Source organism: Lissotriton vulgaris, chromosome 12, assembly GCF_964263255.1.
Source record: "Lissotriton vulgaris chromosome 12, aLisVul1.2, whole genome shotgun sequence".
Taxonomy (NCBI): Eukaryota; Metazoa; Chordata; class Amphibia; order Caudata; family Salamandridae; genus Lissotriton; species Lissotriton vulgaris.
The window spans coordinates 14,999,369-15,026,985 of record NC_141700.1 but is presented as its reverse complement, the minus strand read 5'-3'; the positions used below and the strand labels follow the sequence as shown (position 1 = coordinate 15,026,985).

Below are 27,617 nucleotides of genomic sequence, written 5' to 3'. Positions count from 1 at the left end.
GCCTCACGATCAAGGCCAGCAAATGTCAAATTGGACAAGGGTCTGTGACCTACCTCGGGCACCAGGTGGGAAGCGGCCTAGTGGCCCCTCTACAGCTAAAAATTGCTGCCATCCAGGACTGGCAGCCCCCTATCACCCAAACCGAGGTACGAGCATTCCTGGGCCTCACAGGCTATTACCGAAGGTTTGTAAAAGACTATGGAACCATAGTGGGGCCTCTCACGGAACTCACGTCAAAGACTCAACCAAAGAAAGTGAACTGGACCCCAGAGTGTCAAACGGCATTCGAACAATTGAAGGCCGCCATGTGTTCCGCTCCTGTGCTCCAGGCCCCCGACTACAGCCGGGAGTTCCTCGTCCAGACGGACGCCTCCGACCAGGGCATTGGGGCGGTCCTGTCCCAAGTGAACACCGAAGGCCTTGATCAACCCGTGGCCTTCATCAGCCGGAGGCTCCTACCCCGGGAGCAACGCTGGAGCACCATAGAGAGAGAAGCATTCGCAGTGGTATGGGCCCTCAAAAAGCTCCGGCCCTACCTTTTTGGCACCCACTTCCGGGTGCAGACCGACCACCGACCCCTGCAGTGGCTGATGCATATGCGGGGGGAAAACCCAAAATTGCTGCGCTGGTCCATCTCCCTGCAAGGTATGGACTTCACAGTCGAACACCGGCCAGGACCAGACCACGCCAACGCAGACGGCCTGTCCCGGTTTTTCCGCCTCGACGACGAGAGTCCCCAGGAAGATGGGTAACTCTCCCCGCCTTCAGCTGGGGGGGACGCATGTTGGACAGGCCACATGAAGGGCCGCTCTCCCCCAGCCCAACCAGGCCCGAGAGCCGCCACGACAGTACCACGCATCATCATTGTACACCTGCTGCCCTCTCAGGGCCCCTGCCTGCGAGGCAAGCTAACCTCGTGGGCCCGATCCCCTGCCGGCCCACGCGGCCAACCTGAACCGCCATCTTGGACACTTCACCACGAGGTCGCCTGGCCCCCGATCGACCCCGACCCTGGGCCTGGCCCGGCCTCAGACATCTCGGCACCACCATCCACCCAGGAGGTGAGCGGGCTACTTGGCAAGTCAATGGGAGAAAGAGGTGTCGATGGCTCCCCCCGCCAAGTGCCGCTCGCCCATCGCCTCCCCGGGCGCTGGCTCCACCCCCCTGCTGGGTGTCTGGAATCCCGCATCCCGGACCCCCGACCTCCAAGTGCGAGGGTCCGGACATCAAAGCACGCCAGCCCTATAACTGGGGCAGCTCCAGAGCAGGAAGGCAGTTGTATCTTGGAGTCGAGAGACGTAAAGAGGAACTCATCCTGAACAGACTACTGGCGCTGCCGTAGCTCTGTTCTGTGCACCATCATCCTGCCTGTTGGCGCTGCCACAGCCGTCGTAACCTTCATCCTTCATCGTCGTCCGGATCTGCTGGCGTGGCCGCGGACCGTTGTAACCGTCATCTTCATCGGGACCTGCAGGCTCCGCCGCGGACCGTCATCTTTCATCCGACCATCTCGGGACCTGCTTGGCTCCTCCACGGCCCGATCATCAAGAACGCCGAGCTCAAGGATTGAGAGCTATTTTTGGACTCACCGGTAACTAAAGACTGTCCCGCTACCCTTTTCCTCAACCAAAGACTAAGCTAGAGGGGACCCCTGAGTCCAGACCTCCTTGTACCATATCATCGTAACCTAAGAATTGCATATAAAGTCTCGTTAACCTTCAGTCTTGTGTGGTGTCCGTCTGTGGGGGGGAAGTTATTCATCTGTACAGTCGTTGGAGACGGCTCTCCCTGGAGACCTCTCCCCGTACCTCGGCCGACCCTCCCGGTCCGTCTAACACTAACCCTCTGTGTCGCCTAACCCTCTGTGTCGCCTAACCCTCTGTGTCGCCTAACCCTCTGTGTCGCCTAACACTCTGTGTTGCCTAACCCTCTGTGTCGCCTAACCCTCCGTGTTGCCTACCCGCCGTGTTGCCATACCCACCCTCTGTGTAGCATTACAGCCACCCACCCTCTATGTTGCAGCCCACCCTCCGTGTTGGCATCCCGGCCACCCATCCTCTGTGTTGCATCCCACCCACCCACCCACTGTGTTGCAATCCATGTTGCATCCCGCCCACCAACCTTCTGTGTTGCCTCCCTGTTGTGTACCCACCCACCCTCCATCACTGATGCCTATCTCTCACTGTTGGCTCCCACCCACCATCCCTCCCTGCTGCCTTCCATCCACCCTCGCTCCTTCCCTGTTTTCGTCCCAATCACCCTTCCTACATCTGTGTTGCCGTTGACTGCCCCCTCTGTATTGCATCCTGTCTACCCTCCCTCCGTGCTGCCTCCACCCTCCATCCGAGTTGCCTACCGACAGCCCTCCCTCACTCTGTGTTGCCTACCATCCACCCTCCCTCCTTCTGTGTTGCATCCCGATCCATGTGCTATCTATTGCCCTCACTCCATCTATCGCCCTCACTCTGTCTATCGCCCTCACTCTATCTATCGCCCTCATCTATCGCCCTCACTCTATCTTTCTATCGCCCTCACTCTATCTATCTATTGCCTCACTCTATCTATCTATCTATCTATCTATCTATCTATCTATCTATCTATCTATCTATCTATCTATCTATCTATCTATCTATCTATCTAGCGCCCTCTATCTAACTATCGCCCTCTATCTAACTATCGCCCTCTATGCATCTATCGCCCTCTATCTATCTATCGCCCTCTATCTATATCACCCTCTATCTATCTATGGCCCTCTGTCTATTGCCCTCACTCTATCTATCTATCGCCCTCTATCTATCGCCCTCTATCTATCTATCGCCCTCCCTCTATCTATCTATCTATCTATCGCCCTCACTCTATCTATCTATCGCTCTCACTCTATCTATCTATCGCCCTCACTCTATCTATCTATCGCCCTCACTCTATCGATCTATCGCCCTCACACTATCTATCTGTCTATCTATCGCCCTCACTCTATCTATCTGTCTATCTATCACCCTCACTCTATCTACCTATCTATTGCCATCACTCTGTCTATTGCCCTCTATCTATCGCCCTCACTCTATCTATCTATCGCCCTCACTCTATCACCCTCACTCTATCTATCTATCTATCGCCCTCACTCTATCTATCTATTGCCCTCACTCTATCACCCTCACTCTATCTATCTATCGCCCTCACTCTATCTATCTATCTATCGCCCTCACTCTATCACCCTCACTCTATCTATCTATCGCCCTCACTCTATCACCCTCACTCTATCTATCTATCGCCCTCACTCTATCTATCTATCGCCCTCACTCTATCTATCTATCTATCGCCCTCACTCTATCACCCTCACTATATCTATTGCCCTCACTCTATCTATCTATCGCCCTCACTCTATCGCCCTCACTCTATCTATCGCCCTCACTCTATCTATCGCCCTCACTCTATCTATCTATCTATCTATCTATCTATCTATCTATCTATCTATCTATCTATCTATCTATCTATCTATCGCCCTCACTCTATCTGTCCATCTTTTGCCCTCACTCTCTCGCCATCACTCTATCTATCTTTCTATCTATCTATCTATCTATCTATCTATCTATCTATCTATCTATCTATCTATCTATCTATCTATCTATCTATCTATCGCCCTCACTCTATCTGTCCATCTTTTGCCCTCACTCTCTCGCCATCACTCTATCTATCTATCTATCTATCTATCTATCTATCTATCTATCTATCTATCTATCTATCTATCTATCTATCTATCTATCTATCTATCTAACCGCTGGCCCACCCATCCTTCATGTTGCCTACCCTCCATTTTGCCTACCCTCCGTGTTGCCTACCCTCCATGTTGCCTACCCTCCGTGTTGCCTAACCCTCTGTGTTGCCTAACACTCTGTGTCGCCTAACCCTCTGTGTCGCCTAACCCTCTGTGTTGCCTAACCCTCTGTGTTGCCTAACCCTCTGTGTTGCCTAACCCTCTGTGTTGCCTAACCCTCTGTGTTGCCTAACCCTCTGTGTTGCCTAACCCTCTGTGTTGCCTAACCCTCTGTGTTGCCTAACCCTCTGTGTCACCTAACCCTCCGTGTTGCCTACCCGCCGTGTTGCCATACCCACCCTCTGTGTAGCATTACACCCACCCACCCTCTGTGTTGCAGCCCACCCTCCGTGTTGGCATCCCGGCCACCCATCCTCTGTCTTGCATCCCACCCACCCACCCACTGTGTTGCAATCCATGTTGCATCCCACCCACCAACCTTCTGTGTTGCCTCCCTGTTGTGTAACCACCCACCCTCCATCACTGATGCCTATCTCTCACTGTTGGCTCCCACCCACTATCCCTCCCTGTTGCCTTCCATCCACCCTGGCTCCTTCCCTGTTTTCGTCCCAATCACCCTTCCTACATCCGTGTTGCCGTCGACTGCCCCCTCTGTATTGCATCCTGTCTACCCTCCCTCCGTGCTGCCTCCACCCTCCATCCGAGTTGCCTACTGACAGCCCTCCCTCACTCTGTGTTGCCTACCATCCACCCTCCCTCCTTCTGTGTTGCATCCCGATCCATGTGCTATCTATTGCCCTCACTCCATCTATCACCCTCACTCTGTCTATCGCCCTCACTCTATCTATCCCCCTCATCTATAGCCCTCACTCTATCTTTCTATCGCACTCACTCTATCTTTCTATCGCCCTCACTCTATCTATCTATTGCCCTCACTCTATCTATCTATCTATCTATCTATCTATCTATCTATCTATCTATCTATCTATCTATCTATCTATCTATCTATCTAGCGCCCTCTATCTAACTAGCGCCGTCTATTTAACTATCGCCCTCTATGTATCTATCGCCCTCTATCTATCTATCGCCCTCTATCTATCTATCGCCCTCTATCTATCTATCACCCTCTATCTATCTATGGCCCTCTATCTATCGCCCTCACTCTATCTATCTATCGCCCTCTATCTATCGCCCTCACTCTATCGCCCTCTATCTATCTATCGCCCTCACTCTATCTATCGCCCTCCCTCTATCTATCTATCTATCTATCGCCCTCCCTCTATCTATCTATCGCCCTCACTCTATCTATCTGTCTATCTATCGCCCTCACTCTATCTATCTGTCTATCTATTGCCCTCACTCTATCTATCTATTGCCATCACTCTGTCTATCGCCCTCTATCTATCACCCTCACTCTATCTATCTATCGCCCTCACTCTATCTATCTATCGCCCTCACTCTATCGATCTATCGCCCTCACTCTATCGATCTATCGCCCTCACTCTATCTATCTGTCTATCTATCGCCCTCACTCTATCTATCTGTCTATCTATCACCCTCACTCTATCTACCTATCTATTGCCATCACTCTGTCTATCGCCCTCTATCTATCGCCCTCACTCTATCTATATATCGCCCTCACTCTATCACCCTCACTCTATCTATCTATCTATCGCCCTCACTCTATCTATCTATTGCCCTCACTCTATCACCCTCACTCTATCTATCTATCGCCCTCACTTTATCTATCTATCGCCCTCACTCTATCACCCTCACTCTATCTATCTGTCACCCTCACTCTATCTATCTATCTATCTATCTATCTATCTATCTATCTATCTATCTATCTATCTATCTATCTATCTATCGCCCTCACTCTATCTGTCCATCTTTTGCCCTCACTCTCTCGCCATCACTCTATCTATCTATTGATCTATCTATCTATCTATCTATCTATCTATCTATCTATCTATCTATCTATCTATCTATCTATCTATCTATCTATCTCACCGCTGGCCCACCCATCCTTCATGTTGCCTACCCTCCATTTTGCCTACCCTACGTTTTGCCTTCCCTCCATGTTGCCTACCCTCCGTGTTGCCTAACCCTCTGTGTTGCCTAACCCTCTGTGTTGCCTAACACTCTGTGTCGCCTAACCCTCTGTGTCGCCTAACCCTCTGTGTTGCCTAACCCTCTGTGTTGCCTAACCCACTGTGTTGCCTAACCCACTGTGTTGCCTAACCCTCTTTGTTGCCTAACCCTCTGTGTTGCCTAACCCTCTGTGTTGCCTAACCCTCTGTGTTGCCTAACCCTCTGTGTTGCCTAACCCTCTGTGTCACCTAACCCTCCGTGTTGCCTACCCGCCGTGTTGCCATACCCACCCTCTGTGTAGCATTACACCCACCCACCCTCTGTGTTGCAGCCCACCCTCCGTGTTGGCATCCCGGCCACCCATCCTCTGTGTTGCATCCCACCCACCCACCCACTGTGTTGCAATCCATGTTGCATCCCGCCCACCAAACTTCTGTGTTGCCTCCCTGTTGTGTAACCACCCACCCTCCATCACTGATGCCTATCTCTCACTGTTGGCTCCCACCCACCATCCCTCCCTGTTGCCTTCCATCCACCCTCGCTCCTTCCCTGTTTTCGTCCCAATCACCCTTCCTACATCTGTGTGCCGTCGACTGCCCCCTCTGTATTGCATCCTGTCTACCCTCCCTCCGTGCTGCCTTCACCCTCCATCCGAGTTGCCTACTGACAGCCCTCCCTCACTCTGTGTTGCCTACCATCCACCCTCCCTCCTTCTGTGTTGCATCCCGATCCATGTGCTATCTATTGCCCTCACTCCATCTATCGCCCTCACTCTGTCTATCGCCCTCACTCTATCTATCGCCCTCATCTATTGCCCTCACTCTATCTTTCTATCGCCCTCACTCTATTTTTCTATCGCCCTCACTCTATCTATCTATTGCCCTCACTCTATCTATCTATCTATCTATCTATCTATCTATCTATCTATCTATCTATCTATCTATCTATCTATCTATCTATCTATCTATCTATCTATCTATCTATCTATCTATCTAGCGCCCTCTATCTAACTATCGCCCTCTATCTAACTATCGCCCTCTATGTATCCATCGCCCTCTATGTATCCATCGCCCTCTATCTATCTATCGCCCTCTATCTATCTATCACCCTCTATCTATCTATGGCCCTCTATCTATCACCCTCACTCTATCTATCTATCGCCCTCTATCTATCGCCCTCTATCTATCTATCGCCCTCACTCTATCTATCTATCGCCCTCCCTCTATCTATCTATCTATCTATCTATCTATCGCCCTCCCTCTATCTATCTATCGCCCTCACTCTATCTATCTGTCTATCTATTTATCGCCCTCACTCTATCTATCTGTCTATCGCCCTCACTCTATCTATCTATTGCCATCACTCTGTCTATCGCCCTCTATCTATCACCCTCACTCTATCTATCTATCGCCCTCACTCTATCTATCTATCGCCCTCACTCTATCTATCTGTCTATCGCCCTCACTCTATCTGTCTATCTATCGCCCTCACTCTATCTACCTATCTATTGCCATCACTCTGTCTATCGCCCTCTATCTATCGCCCTCACTCTATCACCCTCACTCTATCTATCTATCTATCGCCCTCACTCTATCTATCTATTGCCCTCACTCTATCACCCTCACTCTATCTATCTATCGCCCTCACTCTATCTATCTATCGCCCTCACTCTATCACCCTCACTCTATCTATCTATCGCCCTCACTCTATCACCCTCACTCTATCTATCACCCTCACTCTATCTATCTATCGCCCTCACTCTATCTATCTATCGCCCTCACTCTATCTATCTATCGCCCTCACTCTATCACCCTCACTCTATCTATCGCCCTCTATCTATCTATCTATCTATCTATCTATCTATCTATCTATCTATCTATCTATCTATCTATCTATCTATCGCCCTCACTCTATCGGTATATCTATCTATCGCCCTCACTCTATCTATCTATCGCCCTCACTCTATCTATCTATCGCCCTCACTATATCTATCGCCCTCACTCTATCGCCCTCCCTCTATCTATCTATCGCCCTAACTCTATCTATCGCCCTCACTCTATCTATCGCCCTCACTCTATCTATCTATCGCCCTCACTCTATCTATCTATCGCCCTCACTCTATCTATCGCCCTCACTCTATCTATCTATCGCCCTCACTCTATCTATCTATCGCCCTCACTCTATCTATCGACCTAACTCTATCTATCTATCGCCCTCACTCTATCTATAGCCCTCACTCTATCTATCTATCGCATTTACTCTATGTATCGCCCTCACTCTATATATCTATCGCCCTCACTCTATCTATCTATCGCCCTCCCTCTATCTATCTATCGCCCTCACTCTATCTATCGCTCTCACTCTATCTATCGCCCTCACTCTATCTATCTATCGCCCTCACTCTATCTATTTATCGCCCTCACTATATCTATCTATCACAACACCACAGCATCAGTCTGCACCATCACAGCATCACTCAGGGGCACCACAAAATCACTGAATGCCACAGCATCACTCGTCACCACCACAACATCACTCAGAGCCACCACAGCATCAATCTGCGCAACCATTCAACAACAACTGGTCCAAATATGTTCTCTCAATGTTTCGATCTTTATAAGAAATGTCACAAAAAGATGTTAATATTTCACTTCTGTTCTTGGATTTTCGTCACAATAAAATACACTGAACATAATCTTCACAAAAGTTATTTACATATGTTTAAGCTATTGCCATTATAAATTACAATCACTTTTATTTAAGTATTAATTATTTTTAAAAATTAAAAGCCATTGTTATTTGTAATATCAATACATCTAAGTCACATAAATACAACACATATTGCATTACAAATGGTATAGAAGTCACATTTGCGAAAGTTATAACTATTGGCATTGTAAATGACAAAGCTATTAATTTCGCTATTTTCAAAATAAACACATAAATAAAAAATGTCTCATTTACAATACCAATAGTTCAAACGTTCCTAATGCAGACCTATTGCATTGCAAATGCTTGTTTTTAAATGTCACTTTGCTGGTCTGAAAAATACAGGGGGAGAGAATGTGTCCAAACGGCTAGGATGGTCGACCTTGGAGCTTGTGCACTGGGTTCAATTCTCGGCAATGATGCTCAACATTGTAGTAAATGTCCTCTCCACTGTTCTTCTCTGGCTAGACTGTACTATGTTATCTATGACATCATAGAATGCCAGGGTGTCCCTCTAGCTCACTGTGCCTTTCTATTACTTACTGTGGCAGTTGGTCATCTCAGGCTGAGCTGCTAACAGCTGGCTCCTGGTGGGGTTTTCCTTACATCTTAACCTGTCTATCTAACCTGGAAGGAACCTGCAATAAAGGATCTTAACTTACTAAGTGGACTCTGCATCTTCATTTACCACAAACATCCTATGATTCTGGGCAAATCACAATCCCCCCGTGCCTAAACAACAACAAAATGTGAATGTGCTCGTCTGTAACGTACCTGGTGCTCATGTAAAGCACTCTGATACCACCGGGTCTAGTTTACACTATATAAAACTCCACAAAAACAAAAAATACAGATCTAGTACATTACTCCAACGTATGTATTTTGTCTTTTTATTCCATGGAAGAAAAGTTCTTCATTTTCACTTTTCCTCATTTATATCTTCATGTACTTATGGTATTTCATCTTCTACTATTTATATCTCCTGATTATTCTGCGCAGGCTTATTATCCAAAAATCTCTGTTTACCTTTCGGTGCAGTTAAATATCTACATATTTATATGTTTTCCTCCCACTGCAGAGGAAAATAATGGTAAAGCCTTCTCCCCAAACCACCACTCTCTGACACATCCTCTTCGTCTTCCAGGATATACCCAACCCGACCTCCACTCTCGGGCTCACCCCGAACCTCCAAAACACCCCCCTGCAAACTCTTCCCTCCTCTACCCCCTTGATCCCATTCATCCAACTAACAAGCTCACATGTCCACCGCTCCCAACAAAAACTTATATTTCCCTCTACTAACCCACGTTGGTTTGCGGAGTAACTTACTACTCACCGAAAAGCACTTCAGCGCCTCAGGGGTAGTAAGCGCTATATAAAAACACTTGCAGTTTTGGATCGGTCATTATGCTATTTCTTTAAATGTTTTCTTTATTTTCATGTAGTGCCGTTGTCTTTCCCTGCAGGCCACCCCTCACGGAGAGAGAATCAGGTCTCCCTGCTGCCAAAAGACCCCCTGGTGCACCTGGGGGTCTCGGTCCAGTTTAACTGCTCCATGCCATGCCTGAACGCCATATTCACCTGGAAGGGGCTGGACACCAAATCTGGCCACGTCACCTCCGCCCCCCAGTACAGCCTGTTGTACATAGCCAGCACTGCCCTGCACAAGGAGAGGAGGATCACCTGTGAGGCCACCTGCGGGGGTCGCGGCCGCGGGCAGCAGAGGACCAGCTGGTTGCGGCTCTACTGTAAGTTTGGGGTGATGGAAGGGAAACGAGGAGTCTGCGCTGCATTTGTAATTCTGCTGTGTCCAACGTAGGCCCAGAAGAGCCGGTGCCAGGATAGGATTCAAGGAGAATCACTGAGAACGTGATCTATTTAGATTCATTGGGTGTACATTTATCTTATGTGAATGGTCTGATCTGCCCATCCTGTGCCCACTTTGGGCACCAGTGTTAGTCCTCCTTAGGTCTTCAGCTTAGAGTATACTGGGCAATGCACACCTGAGGCACAGGGTGCAGCAACCCACAAACTGTTGAAGAGCAGACACACACCAGGTGTAAGACCTGCTGCCAAGCATCACTCTGAATTCGTGGTGTTTGACTCAGGTTTGTAATGCTAATGATCTGTGTGAAGATGTGGCTGCTCTACATTTCACACCAACATACAAGCAATGGAGCTGTATCAAGACTTGTGAACTCTGACATGTTGGTACAATGGAGCTGTCTAAACACCAGGGGACTCTTAAAATGTGACGACAATGTATAGGGGGAATTGAGCCGCAACACAACTCAAGGACAGCCAAAAAGTTTAATTCTAACACACAAAGCACTGGAGCTGTCAAGGCTTGGGGACTCTTGCATTTTGTCTGGCCCACACTGGAAGAGGGGAGCTGTGTCTAGACTTGGGGATTCTTAGATTTTGACTGGCCCACACTGGAAGAGGGGAGCTGTGTCTAGACTTGGGGTTTCTTAGATTTTGACTGGCCCACACTGGAAGAGGGAGCTGTGTCTAGACTTGGGGATTCTTAGATGTTGTCTGGCCCACACTGGAAGAGGGGAGCTGTGTCTAGACTTGGGGATTCTTAGATTTTGACTGGCCCACACTGGAAGAGGGGAGCTGTGTCTAGACTTGGGGATTCTTAGATTTTGACTGGCCCACACTGGAAGAGGGGAGCTGTGTCTAGACATGGGGATTCTTAGATTTTGACTGGCCCACACTGGAAGAGGGAGCTGTGTCTAGACTTGGGGATTCTTAGATTTTGACTGGCCCACACTGGAAGAGGGGAGCTGTGTCTAGACTTGGGGATTCTTAGATTTTGACTGGCCCACACTGGAAGAGGGGAGCTGTGTCTAGACTTGGGGATTCTTAGATTTTGACTGGCCCACACTGGAAGAGGGGAGCTGTGTCTAGACTTGGGGATTCTTAGATTTTGACTGGCCCACACTGGAAGAGGGGAGCTGTGTCTAGACATGGGGATTCTTAGATTTTGACTGGCCCACACTGGAAGAGGGAGCTGTGTCTAGACTTGGGGATTCTTAGATGTTGTCTGGCCCACACTGGAAGAGGGGAGCTGTGTCTAGACATGGGGATTCTTAGATTTTGACTGACCCACACTGGAAGAGGGAGCAGTGTCTAGACTTGGGGATTCGTAGATTTTGACTGGCCCACACTGGAAGAGGGAGCTGTGTCTAGACTTGGGGATTCGTAGATTTTGACTGGCCCACACTGGAAGAGGGGAGCTGTGTCTAGACTTGGGGATTCTTAGATTTTGACTGACCCACACTGGAAGAGGGAGCTGTGTCTAGACTTGGGGATTCGTAGATTTTGACTGGCTCACACTGGAAGAGGGGAACTGTGTCTAGACTTGGGGATTCTTAGATTTTGACTGGCCCACACTGGAAGAGGGGAGCTGTGTCTAGACTTGGGGATTCTTATTTTTTGACTGGCCCACACTGGAAGAGGGGAGCTGTGTCTAGACTTGGGGATTCTTAGATTTTGACTGGCCCACACTGGAAGAGGGGAGCTGTGTCTAGACTTGGGGATTCTTAGATTTTGACTGGCCCACACTGGAAGAGGGGAGCTGTGTCTAGACTTGGGGATTCTTAGATTTTGACTGACCCACACTGGAAGAGGGGAGCTGTGTCTAGACTTGGGGATTCTTAGATTTTGACTGGCCCACACTGGAAGAGGGGAGCTGTGTCTAGACTTGGGGATTCTTAGATTTTGACTGACCCACACTGGAAGAGGGGAGCTGTGTCTAGACTTGGGGATTCTTAGATTTTGACTGGCCCACACTGGAAGAGGGAGCTGTGTCTAGACTTGGGGATTCTAAGATTTTGACTGACCCACACTGGAAGAGGGGAGCTGTGTCTAGACTTGGGGATTCTTAGATTTTGACTGGCCCACACTGGAAGAGGGAAGCGGTGTCTAGACTTGGGGATTCTTAGATTTTGTCTGACCCACACTGGAAGAGGGGAGCTGTGTCTAGACTTGGGGATTCTTAGATTTTGACTGGCCCACACTGGAAGAGGGGAGCTGTGTCTAGACTTGGGGATTCTTAGATTTTGTCTGGCCCACACTTGAAGAGGGGAGCTGTGTCTAGACTCGGGGATTCTTAGATTTTGACTGACCCACACTGGAAGAGGGAGCTGTGTCTAGACTCGGGGATTCTTAGATTTTGACTGGCCCACACTGGAAGAGGGAAGCGGTGTCTAGACTCGGGGATTCTTAGATTTTGTCTGACCCACACTGGAAGAGGGGAGCTGTGTCTAGACTCGGGGATTCGTAGATTTTGACTGGCCCACACTGGAAGAGGGGAGCTGTGTCTAGACTTGGGGATTCGTAGATTTTGACTGGCCCACACTGGAAGAGGGAAGCTGTGTCTAGACTTGGGGATTCGTAGATTTTGACTGGCCCACACTGGAAGAGGGAAGTTGTGTCTAGACTTGGGAATTCTTAGATTTTGTCTGGCCCACACTGGAAGAGGGGAGCTGTGTCTAGACTTGGGGATTCTTAGATTTTGTCTGACCCACACTGGAAGAGGGAGCTGTGTCTAGGCTTGGGGATTCTTAGATTTTGTCTGGCCCACACTGGAAGAGGGGAGCTGTGTCTAGACTTGGGGATTCTTAGATTTTGTCTGACCCACACTGGAAGAGGGAGCTGTGTCTAGACTTGGGGATTCTTAGATTTCGTCTGGCCCACACTGGAAGAGGGGAGCTGTGTCTAGACTTGGGGATTCTTAGATTTTGACTGGCCCACACTGGAAGAGGGGAGCTGTGTCTAGACTTGGGGATTCTTAGATTTTGTCTGACCCACACTGGAAGAGGGGAGCTGTGTCTAGACTTGGGGATTCTTAGATTTTGACTGGCCCACACTGGAAGAGGGGAGCTGTGTCTAGACTTGGGGATTCTTAGATTTTGTCTGACCCACACTGGAAGAGGGGAGCTGTGTCTAGACTTGGTGATTCTTAGATTTTGACTGGCCCACACTGGAAGAGGGGAGCTGTGTCTAGACTTGGGGATTCTTAGATTTTGACTGGCCCACACTGGAAGAGGGGAGCTGTGTCTAGACTTGGGGATTCTTAGATTTTGACTGGCCCACACTGGAAGAGGGGAGCTGTGTCTAGACTTGGGGATTCTTAGATTTTGTCTGCCCCACACTGGGGATTCTTAGATTTTGACTGGCCCACACTGGAAGAGGGGAGCTGTATCTAGACTTGGGGATTCGTACATTTTGACTGGCCCACACTGGAAGAGGGAAGCTGTGTCTAGACTTGGGGATTCTTAGATTTTGTCTGGCCCACACTGGAAGAGGGGAGCTGTGTCTAGACTTGGGGATTCTTAGATTTTCACTGGCCCACACTGGAAGAGGGGAGCTGTGTCTAGGCTTGAGTTGGCATATCTACAAGGAAATGGTGCTGCAGAAAAATTGGCAGCGCAGCACTGCGTCACTTCAAACCTCAGGGATGCACTGTATTTACAACAATACGGCACACCCCTGTGTTTCCACTAGCACTAAAAATAGCTGCCTACTGCCAACACAGACACTCTTGTGCCATAGTGCAGGGGTGCCTGCGCTGCAGGGGTGATTGTTTATGTGCAGGAAGGTGCCCCTTGCTTTCTGCAGCACACATAGAAGTAGCAAATCAGCATTATTTAATGATTGTTTACATGCAGGAAGGCACACCATTCTACACATAAACAATCATTAAAGGCATTGTGCTCTTTCTATGTGTGCTGCAGAACGCAGCACACATAGAAAAAGCAAAAACAATGAGAAATAAAAGTATTTCTCATAGCTGCGCCAATCTAGCGCCTGATTTTTCATGGCATGAGTTTATGGCGCGGCCTCAGATGTACAGATCCTTGTAAGTCTGGGTCAGCATCAAGAAGCAAAGCCACTGCACACCCCTTTGACGCAGAAAGCTGCATGGAGGGGCACCGTATTCACAAAGTGATGTTAAGCCATGCAAAGTGGCTGAGTGCCTCTTTGTAAATATAGAACAGGGCATTGAACCACTGGAACGTCTTAAAAAGGGATGTTCCAGTGGTGTAATCCCCTTTTAAATATCCCACGTCATCTCTCAAATCTGACAATAAAATGGAGGAACACTTGAGCTGGCCTAAGACTTGACATTTCTCACAGATTGATGCTAACATTAGGAGTGGGACTCTGCCCATACTTGGAAGCCCTAAAAATGTGGGTATGATTTGTGTGGACAAGCAAGATGTGCCAGGACTTGGGAACTGAGCGTTTTCCCCTAGCACTTAGGGCTATGGCCCTGTATAAAGACTTGGGTACTGCCCCCAAAAAATGTGACAGTGGAGCTTCTGGGACAGGAGTGACCCCTCATGGTAAACAGACATGTTCCCCTGCCCCGAGTGCCCAACTACATGTATCTGGTATCCAGAATGTTTGTGTTTGGCCCTGGTGTCACTCTAACCTAAGTATATGGAAGGCGGTCTAAGCTTGTCCGCGACTCCAGAGTTCCTGGATTTGTGCTGTAAGCTAGAGGGGTGCACCAAGAGTACACTTGTGTGTGACAGAGGACTGCTGTCCATGTCCTGGGTTTACCATATATAGCCGTAGCGGCAGGGGTCTGTGTTTTGTAAATCCATGGTTTTGACCACGTCTTCCTGCCGGACCACTCTTGTAAAGTTCTGCTTCTATTCACCAGTTTCCTACACTAACATCTCAAGTGTGTGTTAAACATGCTATGTGTGTGCGCAGTTTGATACATCCATGATGTGTGAGTGATCAGGATAATGGAGGCCACCGGGTCCATTTTGGATGCCCCTGGCCTTATACAGTATTCAGTGGCTACTAGAGTTAGTGTCCAGAGACTCTGACTTGTAAATGAGCATTGAAGTGTGTAGTTTTAGTACAACTCTGTGCTTAAAGTACTTTTTGTTCTTCCAAAGTTAAACTCTGGGCTGGACATTCACTTTACTAAGCCTGTTGATTGATTGTTGAGCACCCCCATACTACCGCCTTGAGAAGCCCGTGACTGCTGGCCCTTGCTGCCCTGAAGGTCAACGTTGGAGGGGATTGTACCTGGCACCGTTTGCAGAGCCAGTGCAGGACAGGCCCCAGGACACCAGAAGCAAATGACCTCAGCCCCAAGGTAGCAGCCCAGTAGCTCCTTGACCGTGGTCATGATACTCAGGGGCAATTTTACTGGAAACTCACAAACTTTGACCCTAATATACAGGGCAATGGACAAGTGCAATACTTTGAAACTTTAAAAATGTGCCATGACACCTTGCACCGATTGACCTGGGCCACGACCAGGGAACTCCTAAACTTTACCCTTATATGTAGGGAAATGGAGGTGTGAAAAATGCGTATTTGTAAAGCACAAACTACTCACCCTTATGGGTCTCAAGGCACTGGAGGCCGTTGTGGAAATTAAGTGAGCTATTGGCCAGAGTCACATGGTGCTGAGCGGAGCAGCCGCTGGAGCCGGGGATCGAACCCTGAGCCCTCTGCTCCAAAGTCAGCTGCCCTGGCCGCTGCACCACACCTCTCCAAACTTGGGTATCCTAAAATTGTGTCCATGGTACTAAGGGACAACTGAAGTGTGAAGTAAGCCACACCCAGATTTAGGAACCAGCAGTCACTCTGAGACATGAATGATAGTTCCTTGCTCACTCCTTAAAATTCACCCAGGCCATAAGTCTGGACCAGTTAAGTGTGTGATATGTCATTCTGTACTAGGCTCTGTTGGAGGGTTCAGGCTGGCAGAAAATGACTCTGTCTGTATCTCTGGCTCAGCTCTTCCAGACACCATGCAGCTGACTCTCCACCCAGAGAGGGGGTCCGGGCAGCCAGATCATCTCATCTGCTCCATCCGACGGGTGCACCCCCTCGACGCCTTGACTCTGAGCTGGTACCGTGGAGAGGAGAGGCTGGAGACCCCGGAACAGCAGAACATCAGTAGCGAGGAGGATGAGATGGACGAGGTGCAGAGTTACCAGCTGAGACTCGACCTCCCAGGAAGGGAGGCGATGGAAGGAGAAGAGTACCGGTGTGAGGCGGAACTGAATCTACGGGAAGGCACAATGCGTCGGAATAAAACACTGAATTTCAGTGCATATAGTAAGTGGGGAAAATAACTTTCAATTTAAGAGTAAGCCATGGGCCTCGGCATAGGACCTTGGGCCATATTATCAAGAAAGGGCGATACATTATCGGCGCTTTTATCGGCAGGAAACTGCCGCCAAAGCGGCGATAATGGGCTTGATAATGTGCCCTTGTGAATTCCCATAGAAGCCCAGGTTCTGGTGTTAACCTGGGCTTCTATGGGAATTCACAAGGACATATTATCAAGCCCATTATCGCTGCTTTAGCGGCAGTTTCCTGCCGATAAAAGCGCCGAAAATGTATCGCCCTTTCTTGATAATATGGCTCCATGTTTTTATTCTATGTGTGCTTTATGGTCTGAATCGCTGAATGTGATCTTGTATTTCATACCTTTAGACACTGGATGTGCCTTTGGTCTATGTGCAGCTTTGTCTACTTAGTGTATATACTCCCTTTGTCTCCTTTTTAGGTTTACTCCCTTTGTCTCCTTTCTATGTTCAGTCCCTTTGTCTCCTTTCTATGTCCAGTCCTTCTGTCCCTTTCTATGTTCAGTCCTTTTTGTCTCCTTCTATGTTGAATGCCTTTGTTCCTTTTTATGTTCACTCCAGTTTTTCTTTTGTGCTAAGACCTTTGTCTCCTATGTTTAATAACATGGTCTCTTTTCTGTGTTTATCCTGTTGTCTCCTTTCTATGTTCAGTCTCTTTTTGATGTTCAGTCCCTTTGTCTCTTTTTGATGTTCAGTCCCTTTGTCTCTTTTTGATGTTCAGTGCCTTTGTCTCTTTTCTAAGTTCAGTCCCTTTGTCTCTTTTCGATGTTTAGTCCCTTTGTCTCTTTTCGATGTTCAGTCCCTTTGTCTCTTTTCGTTGTTCAGTGCCTTTGTCTCTTTTCTAAGTTCAGTCCCTTTGTTTATTTTCTATGTTCAGTCCCCTTGTCTCTTTTCTATGATAAGTCAATTTGTCTCCTTTCTGTGTTTGTCCTGTTGTCTCCTTTCTATGTTCAGTCCCTTTGTCTCCTTTCTATGTTAAGTCCCTTTGTCTCCTTTCTATGTTCAGTCCCTCTGTCTCCTGTCCATGTTCAGCCCATTTGTCTCTTCTCTATGTTCAGTCCCTTTGTCTCCTTTCCATGTTCAGTCTTTTGGTCTCCTTTCTATGTTCATTCAAGTTGTTGCCTTCCTACTTTGCCAGGTCTTTGTCTTCTTTGCCTACCGCACAACCATCTCGACAGCAAGATCACACTGCTCAGATCGCCACTGCTTCCTGCTCCCTTAACGCAAACCCATTCTCTCTCAAAAACTTTGTCTTCTTTCTATGTTTGCCTCACCTCTATGTTTCCCCTTTTAGGCCCTCAGTTTGCATCTCTTTTTGTGCATCAGGAGGGACTGCAAAGTTGATTATTTATGGCCTGGTGATTGGAGGATCAATCTGTTAAGAGACATAAAACATAGATTGTCTGCAAGATGGGGTGAATTCACCAACTGTTTTATTCATAGATGGACATGCAATGGAACCAACAACTGGCCCCAGAGAGGTCTGCCCCACATGCGGAACTGTCACCGTGAACAGTAACCCCACAAACGAGCCAGAGACCAGCACTGGGCACCCCACGGCGGAGACTTCACCCTCCAGAAACACCGGGGAAGAGACTGCCGCTGTCCATGGGAATGTGACCGGGGACACCGTTCAGGCAAAGCCCGACCCTGAGGCGACAACAACCAGATTGAACCCCACAAATAAAATCATATTCTACACAGTGACCCCCAAAGAGACTTCAGCTACCAGCGTGAACCCCACAAATGAGACTGTAACGGAAGTGAACCACTTAGCTGAAAGAGCAAGGAAGGGCAACCTCAGAAATGAGACGTTCACCTCCAGATGGAAACCCACACAAGTGGCCTCCACTTCCGCACTGAACCCCAGAACTGGGACTGTACTCTACAGAAGGAACCCTGTAAATGTGACCCCCACACTGAACCCCAGAACTGAGACTGTACTCTACAGAAGGAACCCTGTAAATGTGACCCCCACTGCCACACTGAACCCCAGAACTGAGACTGTAGCCTATGGCGCCAGTCCTACAAACACGATGGTAATGTTCACAAAGATCCCCACTAATAGGACACTAACTTTTAGAGTGACCCCCACAAATGAGACTGTAGCCCTCAGAGATAATCCCACAGCTGTGAACTCAAGCACCCGAGGCAAAGCCAGAAATGAGACAGGAAACACCAGAATTCAGTTCACGACTGCGACTGCAGCGGCCAGAGGAGTGGATGGAAGAGAAGACCCCAAAAGAAAAATCACTGTTGCGAGCAGACGCCCCATCCTTGGAACTCTGAATACAGAAGAGACAGACTCCATCACCAAGAGGAGGGGATACTTTGGTACTAAGCACACTTCCACTCCAGAGGACAACACAGCGCCACCAATCTCTTCCAAATCACACCCCACAGAAAGAATACCCCCTAAATGTGAGTATGAAGGCACAGAGCGGCTGCAAAGTACCATAAACCCCAAATGAAAACTTCCAGGGGGATATTTACAAGAAAATGTCGGACCACAGTGTTGCGCCCCAATTGGTAATGCGCTGTGACATTTTTAAAACACAGAGATGAGTCGTATTTACAAAAATACGGCACACCCCTTTGTTCCCCCTGCACTGGCGTTAAAAAAGCTGCCTAGCACCAGTGCAGCCACCCTTGCGCCGTGTTGTAAGGGTGGCTGTGCTGCAGGGGTGATTGTTTATGTGCAGGGAGGAACACTTTCCTGCACATGAACAATCATTAAAGGTGATTTGTAACTCTTCTGTGTACTGCAGAATTCAACACACTTAAGAAAGAGCAAACAACGAGGAGAAATGAATAATTTCTGCTTGTATCGCCATCCTAGGACTGGGTTTTACCTGTCCTTAGTATTTAGCGCTGCCCCAGTCTTCTAAATATGGGACAGCATCAAAAAGTAATGGGTGTTGCGGCGGAAAGCCCACAGCAACACCCATTGCCCGCCCCTTTGGCGTGGCGGACTGCTGCAGTAAGGAGCATATTTACAAGGTGGTGTTAGGTCATGTTAAGTGGCTTAGCGCCACCTTGTAAATATGGGGTAGAGAGCAACGTCACAGAGCACCAGAAAAAGTGACGCTCCAGTGGTGTTCGGGGTTTGTAAATATGCCCCAAATGTGTTGAAAAGAAGAGAGGGTTCTTAACCATCAATAGGGTTTCCATCAGTCCTCAAACGCGAGGCATCACTTAGAGCTTCACTCCAGCTCTCATGAGATCTTGGGTCCATCCAAGAGCAAGTCTCTGGAAGCCTGACAATCAACAGCGCCGCTACCCTTGGGCTCAAGGCTGCGTCTCCAGTGCCTGATTCCAAGGGATCACCTGCAGATCCCACGCGCATCCCTCTGCATATATATATATGTATATGTATTCTGCATGCACCTGCGTGCCTTGATCCCCATGGTAGCATGCTGCGAATACACAGGTTGGTTGGATAAGGCGTTCCCATAACTGTGGGGGGCCCTGGAACCAGTATCTGTGCCCAGGAAGGTCTGGTTGGTTTGCTCTGGGATAACCTGTGTCTATATGACAATGCAAAAACAACAATTGATGGACAGAATGCAGAACAATGTCATACATTCACCCCAGTACAGAGATCTGGGCCTCAATTCATCGTTTTTTCCAGTTTGAACCCAGCTATATGCAAATCAGTCTTGACCCTGTGCACAATGGGAACAGTCTAGCCCGAACTGCCAGGCCAGGTTCTCCCCGTACTGGAAACAAGCATCCTAGGACCGGTTTCAGGGTTTAACCCCTCTTAAGCCATGATAGGTTGACCCCAGTGGCATGGAGAGCAACCAGTCCCAGGATGCTTGTTTCCGGTCCATGAGGACCTGGCTTGGCAGTTCGGCCTGGACTGATCCCACAAGGAACAGTGTCAAGACTGATTTGCATATGGCTGGGTCCAAACTGGGGTGGTTTGGTGAGCAAAAGAATGATGGATTTAACCCAGATCCCTGTGACTGGGGGTGAATGTTTGCATTGCCCAGCATTCCGTCCAACAATTGTTTCTTTTGCATATGTCGCCCTAAGTTGGAAGGGTATGCCCAGACGTGGGTCCTGTGCTCACTACACCACGGGATTCAAGCTAGACTGGCTAATGAAGGGTGATGCCCTGAAATTGGTACAAGGATGCCTGTTTGTGGTCCAGGGAGGACCTGGCTTGGCAGTTCGGGCTGGACTGTTCCCATGCGGCACAGGGTCAAGACTGATTTGCATACGGCTGGGTCCAAACTGGGGTGGAGTGATGAGCAAAAGAATGATGGATTTAACCCAGATCCTTGTGACTGAGGGTGAATGTTTGCATTGTCTATTATTCCGTCCATCAATTGTTTCTTTCTATATGGCAATGCCCACGAGTAACAGTCCGGCTGGGCCCTCGGTTCCGCGTGTCTGTATGGCAGCGGCTTGAAGAGATAGACCAGCTGCACCAGGGACTCCCTCCATCTCTGTGGTTTGTGTTCAGGATTGACAAGGTGTTTGAGCCCCAAAATTACTGCATGTCTAAGGCAGCTTGTATGGTCGGGAGGGAGGTAGAGACTGTATGAACGGAGAAACTGGCTGACACACTTCCAAGTGTGAATGTATTTTATTTCTATTGCTTCAAAGCTGGGAGTTGCATGCAGCTTCAACCTCTCCCCTTACCACTGCTTCACATATTTATAATGGTCGTGAGACCTTGAACTCCAGGCTTGTCACGAACGGACACCACAGGTGGTCTTGTGGTTCACCCTGCTTGTGAGTGTATGATCCACGCACAGCCCTTGTCGGGGCATCTGGCTGTTCACACTGGTACATTGTACAGGTCGGGAATAACAGAAGCTACCTAATTGGCCAAATCTACTGAGGAATCTATAAAAACCCAACTGAGCTGTGAGGAATTCTCAGCCTTCTTTACAGACAAAGCCAACTCTCTAGAAAGGGAACTCAGGAAGGCAGCAGACAACCTCTCTAGCCCATTGTCATCCCAGAATGATGTTACCATGCACACCGCTCAAGCTATGATGAAAAATAAAGCACAATGGTCGACCTTCAAGTTATATGACCAGAAGACCATTGCTGAAACTCTCTCAGCTATAAAACCGAATAAACACTACAATGACCCCTTCCCCTTAAAATGCTTGAAAAGACTCAACCACATTGTTGTCCCCATATGGACAACAATAATCAATGCCTCACTGGCTCAAGGCGCCTTAACAGATTGCCTAAAAACAGGTTAAGTCCTCCCCATCATTAAAACACCTATGGGGGACGCGGCCGACCCAAACACCTTTCGTCCAGTGACCAATATTCCATTACTATCCAAACTACTTGAAAAATGTGCGCAATAACAACTGAGCCATCACATCACTAAATTTAATCTGTTGGACGACTGCCAATCGGGTTTCAGACCAGGCCACAGTACGGAAACAGCATTCCTACATATAGTGGATAATGCATTACAGGCACTGGATCTCAATGAAACATGTCTACTAATTCTTCTTGACCTGTCTTCTGCTTTTGACACAGTAAATCATGAAAAATAACTAGCCCGCCTTGAAGGCAGGATGGAATTATCTGGAAATTTGCTGAAATGGTTTAAATCCTTCCTTCAGAACAGAACGGATGTATGTCATTACTACGCGGTGTTTACACTGCGCTACCATTACGACACAGGTATCACAACGCAAGTCGTTACAACAACTTGCGCTGTAGGTTCTGGACTTAGGAATAGTACGATTTACTATTCCAACTCCAGCCTATGCAACAGTAGGGAAGGTGTTGGAATAGTAATTCTACTATTCCTTAGTCTCTAGCGCCATCCAGCGCAAGTCGTTGTAACGACTTGCATTGTGATTCCTGTGTTGTAATGGTAGTGCGGTGTAAACACTGCGTCGTAATGGATGTTCCCCGAACAGAACGCAAAGATTCATGGTCAACCAGGCGCTGTCCTCACATCCCCAAATTCGATTGGAGTTCCAAAAGGCTCAAATCTATCTCCATCACTATTCAACCTATAGGTCGAACTCCTTACAGAAATTCTCCAGCACACCAACATCTCCTATCACATGTACGCAGATGACACTCAGATCTACATCAAGATCTCTTCGCTGGAGGAGATCAAGACAATAAATAATGCCTTAAAGGTGTCATTACATTGGGTAACTAGCCATCATCTGAAACAAAATGCACAAAAAAGTGAGGGGCATATCATCAAGGAAACCGCATTTCCCACTTTGCGCGATTCTGTTTAACGCTGCGTATTGCTGGATTTAATCACCGAGATATAGCATTATTATCAAGGCATATCTCCACTGTGATTAAATCCAGCGATAGCGGCTTGAAACAGAATCGCGCAAAGCAGGAAATGCAATATTTATCACGTTTCCTTGATGATATGCCCCATTGCCTCAGCCGTACAATCCACCTGCCATTAAAAGTATGGCTTAGTCAGTTTATGATGAACAGGACTACCTAAGATCTCCACAGCACCACTAAAAGCCTGTCTCAGGACGCCTCAGGGGCTGCTACGTGCGCTCTATAAATCTGAGTTCATTCATTCATTCATTCAATGCAGCTGCAAGACTCATTCCAGGTTGAAGAAAACACAACCACGGGGCATATCAGCAAGGGCCGGCGATAATTATCGCTCAGCGCGCTTAGTGCGAGGATAATTATCGCCGGCTATCCAAGGATTTTATCGCTGAGATAGCTTGCTATCAGCAACGCTTATCTCCAAAGCGATAAAATTCCATGCGCAAGCTGCCAAATTTGCGATTATCGCTGGGAATCCAGTGATACTCTCACAACGTTTGGCGTTAGGTTGATGATAGGGCAGGACAGACTTTGCCATTATATCCACCTTCCATTGGATATAATGGCTAAGTCAGACTGAAAGCAGGTGTAAGGAAAGTAGCGATAACCGCGGTTAGCACTACTTTTCTTATTGTTACGCAGGTTAGCGAGCAGCTTGCTGATAGGAGAAATGTCGGTTACCCACATTTCTCACGTTATCTGGGGGAGGAACGTCCTCTTTCCATCTCATTAGAGATGCACAACTGGGCGTTCAGGGAAATGGCGAAAAGGCATGGAAACACATGCTAACGTGTCCATACTGATAGGGCGTTAAAATTATCGCCGCTTTAGCGGAAAAAAGTGCAGCCAAAGCGGCGATACTGCCCTTCATGATATGCCCCCACATTTCCCCACACTTGAAGGTGTTAAACTGGCTACTATATTAAGCCAGAATTCAGCTTAAACTGGCATGTATTATCCACAAAGCGCTCCACCACAAAACACCAATGCACTTAGCCCAGAAAATTGAGTTATCCGGTGGAGGCAGACCATCCCGGAGTGCGGGAGACCTGATGCTGAAACCTCCCATCTTTCAGAAGAAGCAAACCGATGACAGAGCATTCTCCGGAGCTGCCCCCAGAATCTGGAACTCACTCCCTCCAAACATTAGAAGAATTTCAAACATGTCAACCTTCAAGAGGGAAGCAAAGATCTTCCTAATGAGCAAATTCCTACCCTAAACAACTGATCATCATCTGCATCGTGGTCAGTTGGTAGGCGCTGCCTATTCCTTCTCAGGTGCCGATGCGTCCTACCCATGAGAGGTAACAGAGACACCATAACAGTCCTCACCGTTGATCAAAGAGTTAGTGCCAATTAAATCTGGTATAGGAGTTTGCCTCCACAGGACAACAACGTATGTAAGGGTAAACTCTCCAGATCGCTACAAATGCACTCAGGCTGCACGTTATTACAATTAATGGGTCCTACTCTTGTTATTGTCGTAACCAGGTACCAAAGGTACGCATCGTAACCCTATGTTTTATACTACTACTATATCTGATGTACTCTAAACCATTTTCGACGTGTAACTGTAAAGCGCTCTGATACCCATGGGTCATGTACGCGCTATATAAAACTCTGAATAAAATAAAATACTCACCAATCCCTGTCACAAGTCAATGAAGTCACCATTCCTTGTGTTTTTGAATTCACTGCGCTCTCTGTGCCCGATTGACCTGTCTCCTCTGTCTCCACAGCTGGAGTGGATCCAGATTCAGTCGCCGTTTGGTCGGTCTTCTCCTTCCTGGGCCTGCTGACCTCCGGTCTTGGTGTCCACCAGCTGAGTAAAAGACTGAAATTTCCAGGGACAAAGAAGGGATCATTTGATCTGGCCAGACTCTGAGAATCACGTCTCTATTTCCTCTTCTACCCAGATGGTCCCCTCTTCATTATACGGATGAAGCTCCCAGGAACCCCTTTGGGCACTGAGAGAAGCCACGTCTTGGGATCTTGGATAGGGAGTGCAGTGGACATGTCCAGAAGGTTGGAGGATAGAAGAGGGTTGGGGGAAAGAAGACACCAACCCAAGAGGCGTTCTTTGAAGAACGGTGAATTAAAAGGACACGCCGAACAGGGCAACACATACTTGGAACTAAGGTGGTCTTAGTAAAGAGGACACCTGAGAGTGGGAGATGGACAGCTGCCCTGGCCGAGTGGAGGAACTGTCCCTGCCTGGAAGCCTGGAACCTCACTGCAGAAGCAATTCTCGCCCTGGAGCAGAGATTTGATCCTGTGTTGAAATCATTTTTGTGGCCACAGAAGATCTAAAAATTTAAAGCATGAGGCGGTCAGAGTTCCATCATTAAGGGAGGGGTTCTCAAGGAACGTCAGAAATTATAATCGTGCTGGGGGTAGAGATTAATGAACTGTACTTCTGGCCAAGGCCCTTCTGCAAGTTGTGTGAAATCAGTGGTTTTGCATAATTGGACTATTTTTCAGGGATAAGCATGTGGTATTCTTCTCTGGGGTGTTCTCCCCATTGGTTCTTGCATGCAGAATTGTCAACGGGGTTGTCTCAATTATGTGGGATGGATGCCGCGCGCACCTCATGCCGCAGATTAAAATTCTGATCAAGACAAAGCTCCTGTTAAAATGATAATAATGTGACGTTTTTTCCCTCTTATATGTCAGCATCGAACTACCTGGAAGTCTCAAGAGATGGCAGCGCCATCTGTGTCCACCTATGGGGGGATATTTACATGGGTGCACCCTCCACCAGGCAGGCCACCTCTGCTAAAACAAGCATTGGCATAGGCAATAGGTCTTAGGATTTGGACTTGCAGGTTGTGCCAGTGCTTGGGCGATGCAGTTCAGCTTTGGCAAGATAATGTGTAGCATTGGCAAAAGAAAGAAAACATTGTGTACGTGTGCTCCGCATGAATCTCATAACATAACACAAGCCCACTCTGCTTTCACTGAAAGGAACAAGAGAGGGTGACGCAGGATTTTGAGCAATGGGACATGATGACGCCAAAACTAAGAACGATTCCCAGTAGAAAGGCAAGCGTCGGGTTCATCCTTAGAAACACACTTTACAAGCTGGAGCTCTGAAAACGATATGCTAAGCTTAACGTGATACGAGTGAAACAAAGGTTCCACTCATCTGAAAAGGGTCGCAGAATGAGAACAATGTGGGTGAAGGCACGTATGTTTATTACATCTGCCGGTATCTGCTGCCTCATAACACAGATAACTGTCTTTTACCTTACTGTGAAAGTACTGTGGAGCATAATATCAAGGGGGGGCGATAGGCAATTTTCGCCACTTTAGCTGCCGTTTTCAGCCACTAAGTGGCGAAAATTCTATCGCCCTATTAGCAAGCTGTCGCTAACAGCAGTTAGCGACAGCTTGTAGGCGATAGCGAGCGGTTTGGGGCCCGCTTTGCATGTTAGCGATAATTATCGCTAATGACCTGCAAGGTGGGTGTTCCCAACCCGTTAGCGACTGAAAGCAGTCGCTAATGTCGATGACGCCTATTAGCAAGGGTAAATAACTAAAGATAACTTCTAACACAATTGAAAGAAAACCAAAGAAACAAGACATCACAATAAAACAACATTTTTAAAGAGCATTAACCTACCAAGATATAAACAGTGCATTCTATCTTTTTAATATTTCTCAAAACTACCATAAAAAAGACTTTTAGAAAGCAAACTACTTACAGCTGTAGAACAATGGCTCTAAACATTTAAGAACTTAAAACAGCATTGATAAACAAGGAAGGTGATGATTTAGAGGTCTGTCCCCCTCCCCCCTCAACCTAGGGTGAGGACCTGGAAGATGGAATATGACGAGAACAGCAAGGCCGCATGGGGCTGAACAGTTTGGTGGTGGTCCAGTCAACCTGGGACCACCAAAGGCTGAGATATGCACAAAAAGGACTTTTTAAAGCCGAGGCCCCGTAAAGCATTTTTGGCGGATTTTGCAGCTTCTAATGAATTTTATAGCAGGTCCCTCCGACTGTTCTGGAGAGAGCCACAGTGATGATTCCTTGTTTTGTTTAGAGCGCGGCCTCGCGTGGACCAAAGCAATCAACACTTGTTCAGTATTAGAAAGTAACATCACAACATGCTGTTTTACATCACCGTGTAAGTACTGTGTTCAGCAGTATTAACTGTTCTGCATCTTTAATTTTGGAGAGTGGATAGCTAAAAGTTAGATTAAAGCACAATTAAGAAAGATCAAAATAGTCTAAACATTAAAGGAAAACTGTGTTGTAAAAAAGCATTACATTGTAACCACACATTCAGCTCCCAAACAACATACCAACTTAAACAAACATTTTTACACTTTTTATTTTTTTAGATTTTATACAATTTAACCATACACAAAATTCTCAGAGTTAGAGCACAAATCATATGCGCAAGAAACAAGCATTGGAAATGCAATAGGTCTCGCACCATTAGAGTTAGTGCTTTTAGAATTGTTTATGGGTTTTTTTTGTAAATGTTTAGCATTTTTGTTTCCTGTAGCCAATGCTAAAGAATTACAAATAAAAAAAGCCATAAACATTTCTTAAAGCTCTAACTGAAATGGTCTGAGACCTATTGCACTGTGTGAGGGTGAGG

General features: G+C 47.6%; 1 protein-coding gene across 1 annotated transcript in view; it reads left to right on the top strand.

The window, feature by feature from the left end:
• The window catches only part of MADCAM1 (mucosal vascular addressin cell adhesion molecule 1), a 39,358-nt gene extending 13,738 nt beyond the window's left edge, over positions 1-25,620 (top strand). Inside the window, exons 2-5 of the mRNA XM_086946311.1 lie at positions 10,042-10,323; positions 16,352-16,675; positions 18,151-19,128; positions 24,747-25,620. Coding sequence (XP_086802437.1) covers positions 10,042-10,323; positions 16,352-16,675; positions 18,151-19,128; positions 24,747-24,892 — 1,730 coding nt within the window. The 3' untranslated portion in view covers positions 24,893-25,620. The remainder of the gene's footprint in view (positions 1-10,041; positions 10,324-16,351; positions 16,676-18,150; positions 19,129-24,746) is intronic.
• Positions 25,621-27,617: the final 1,997 nt, after the last annotated feature.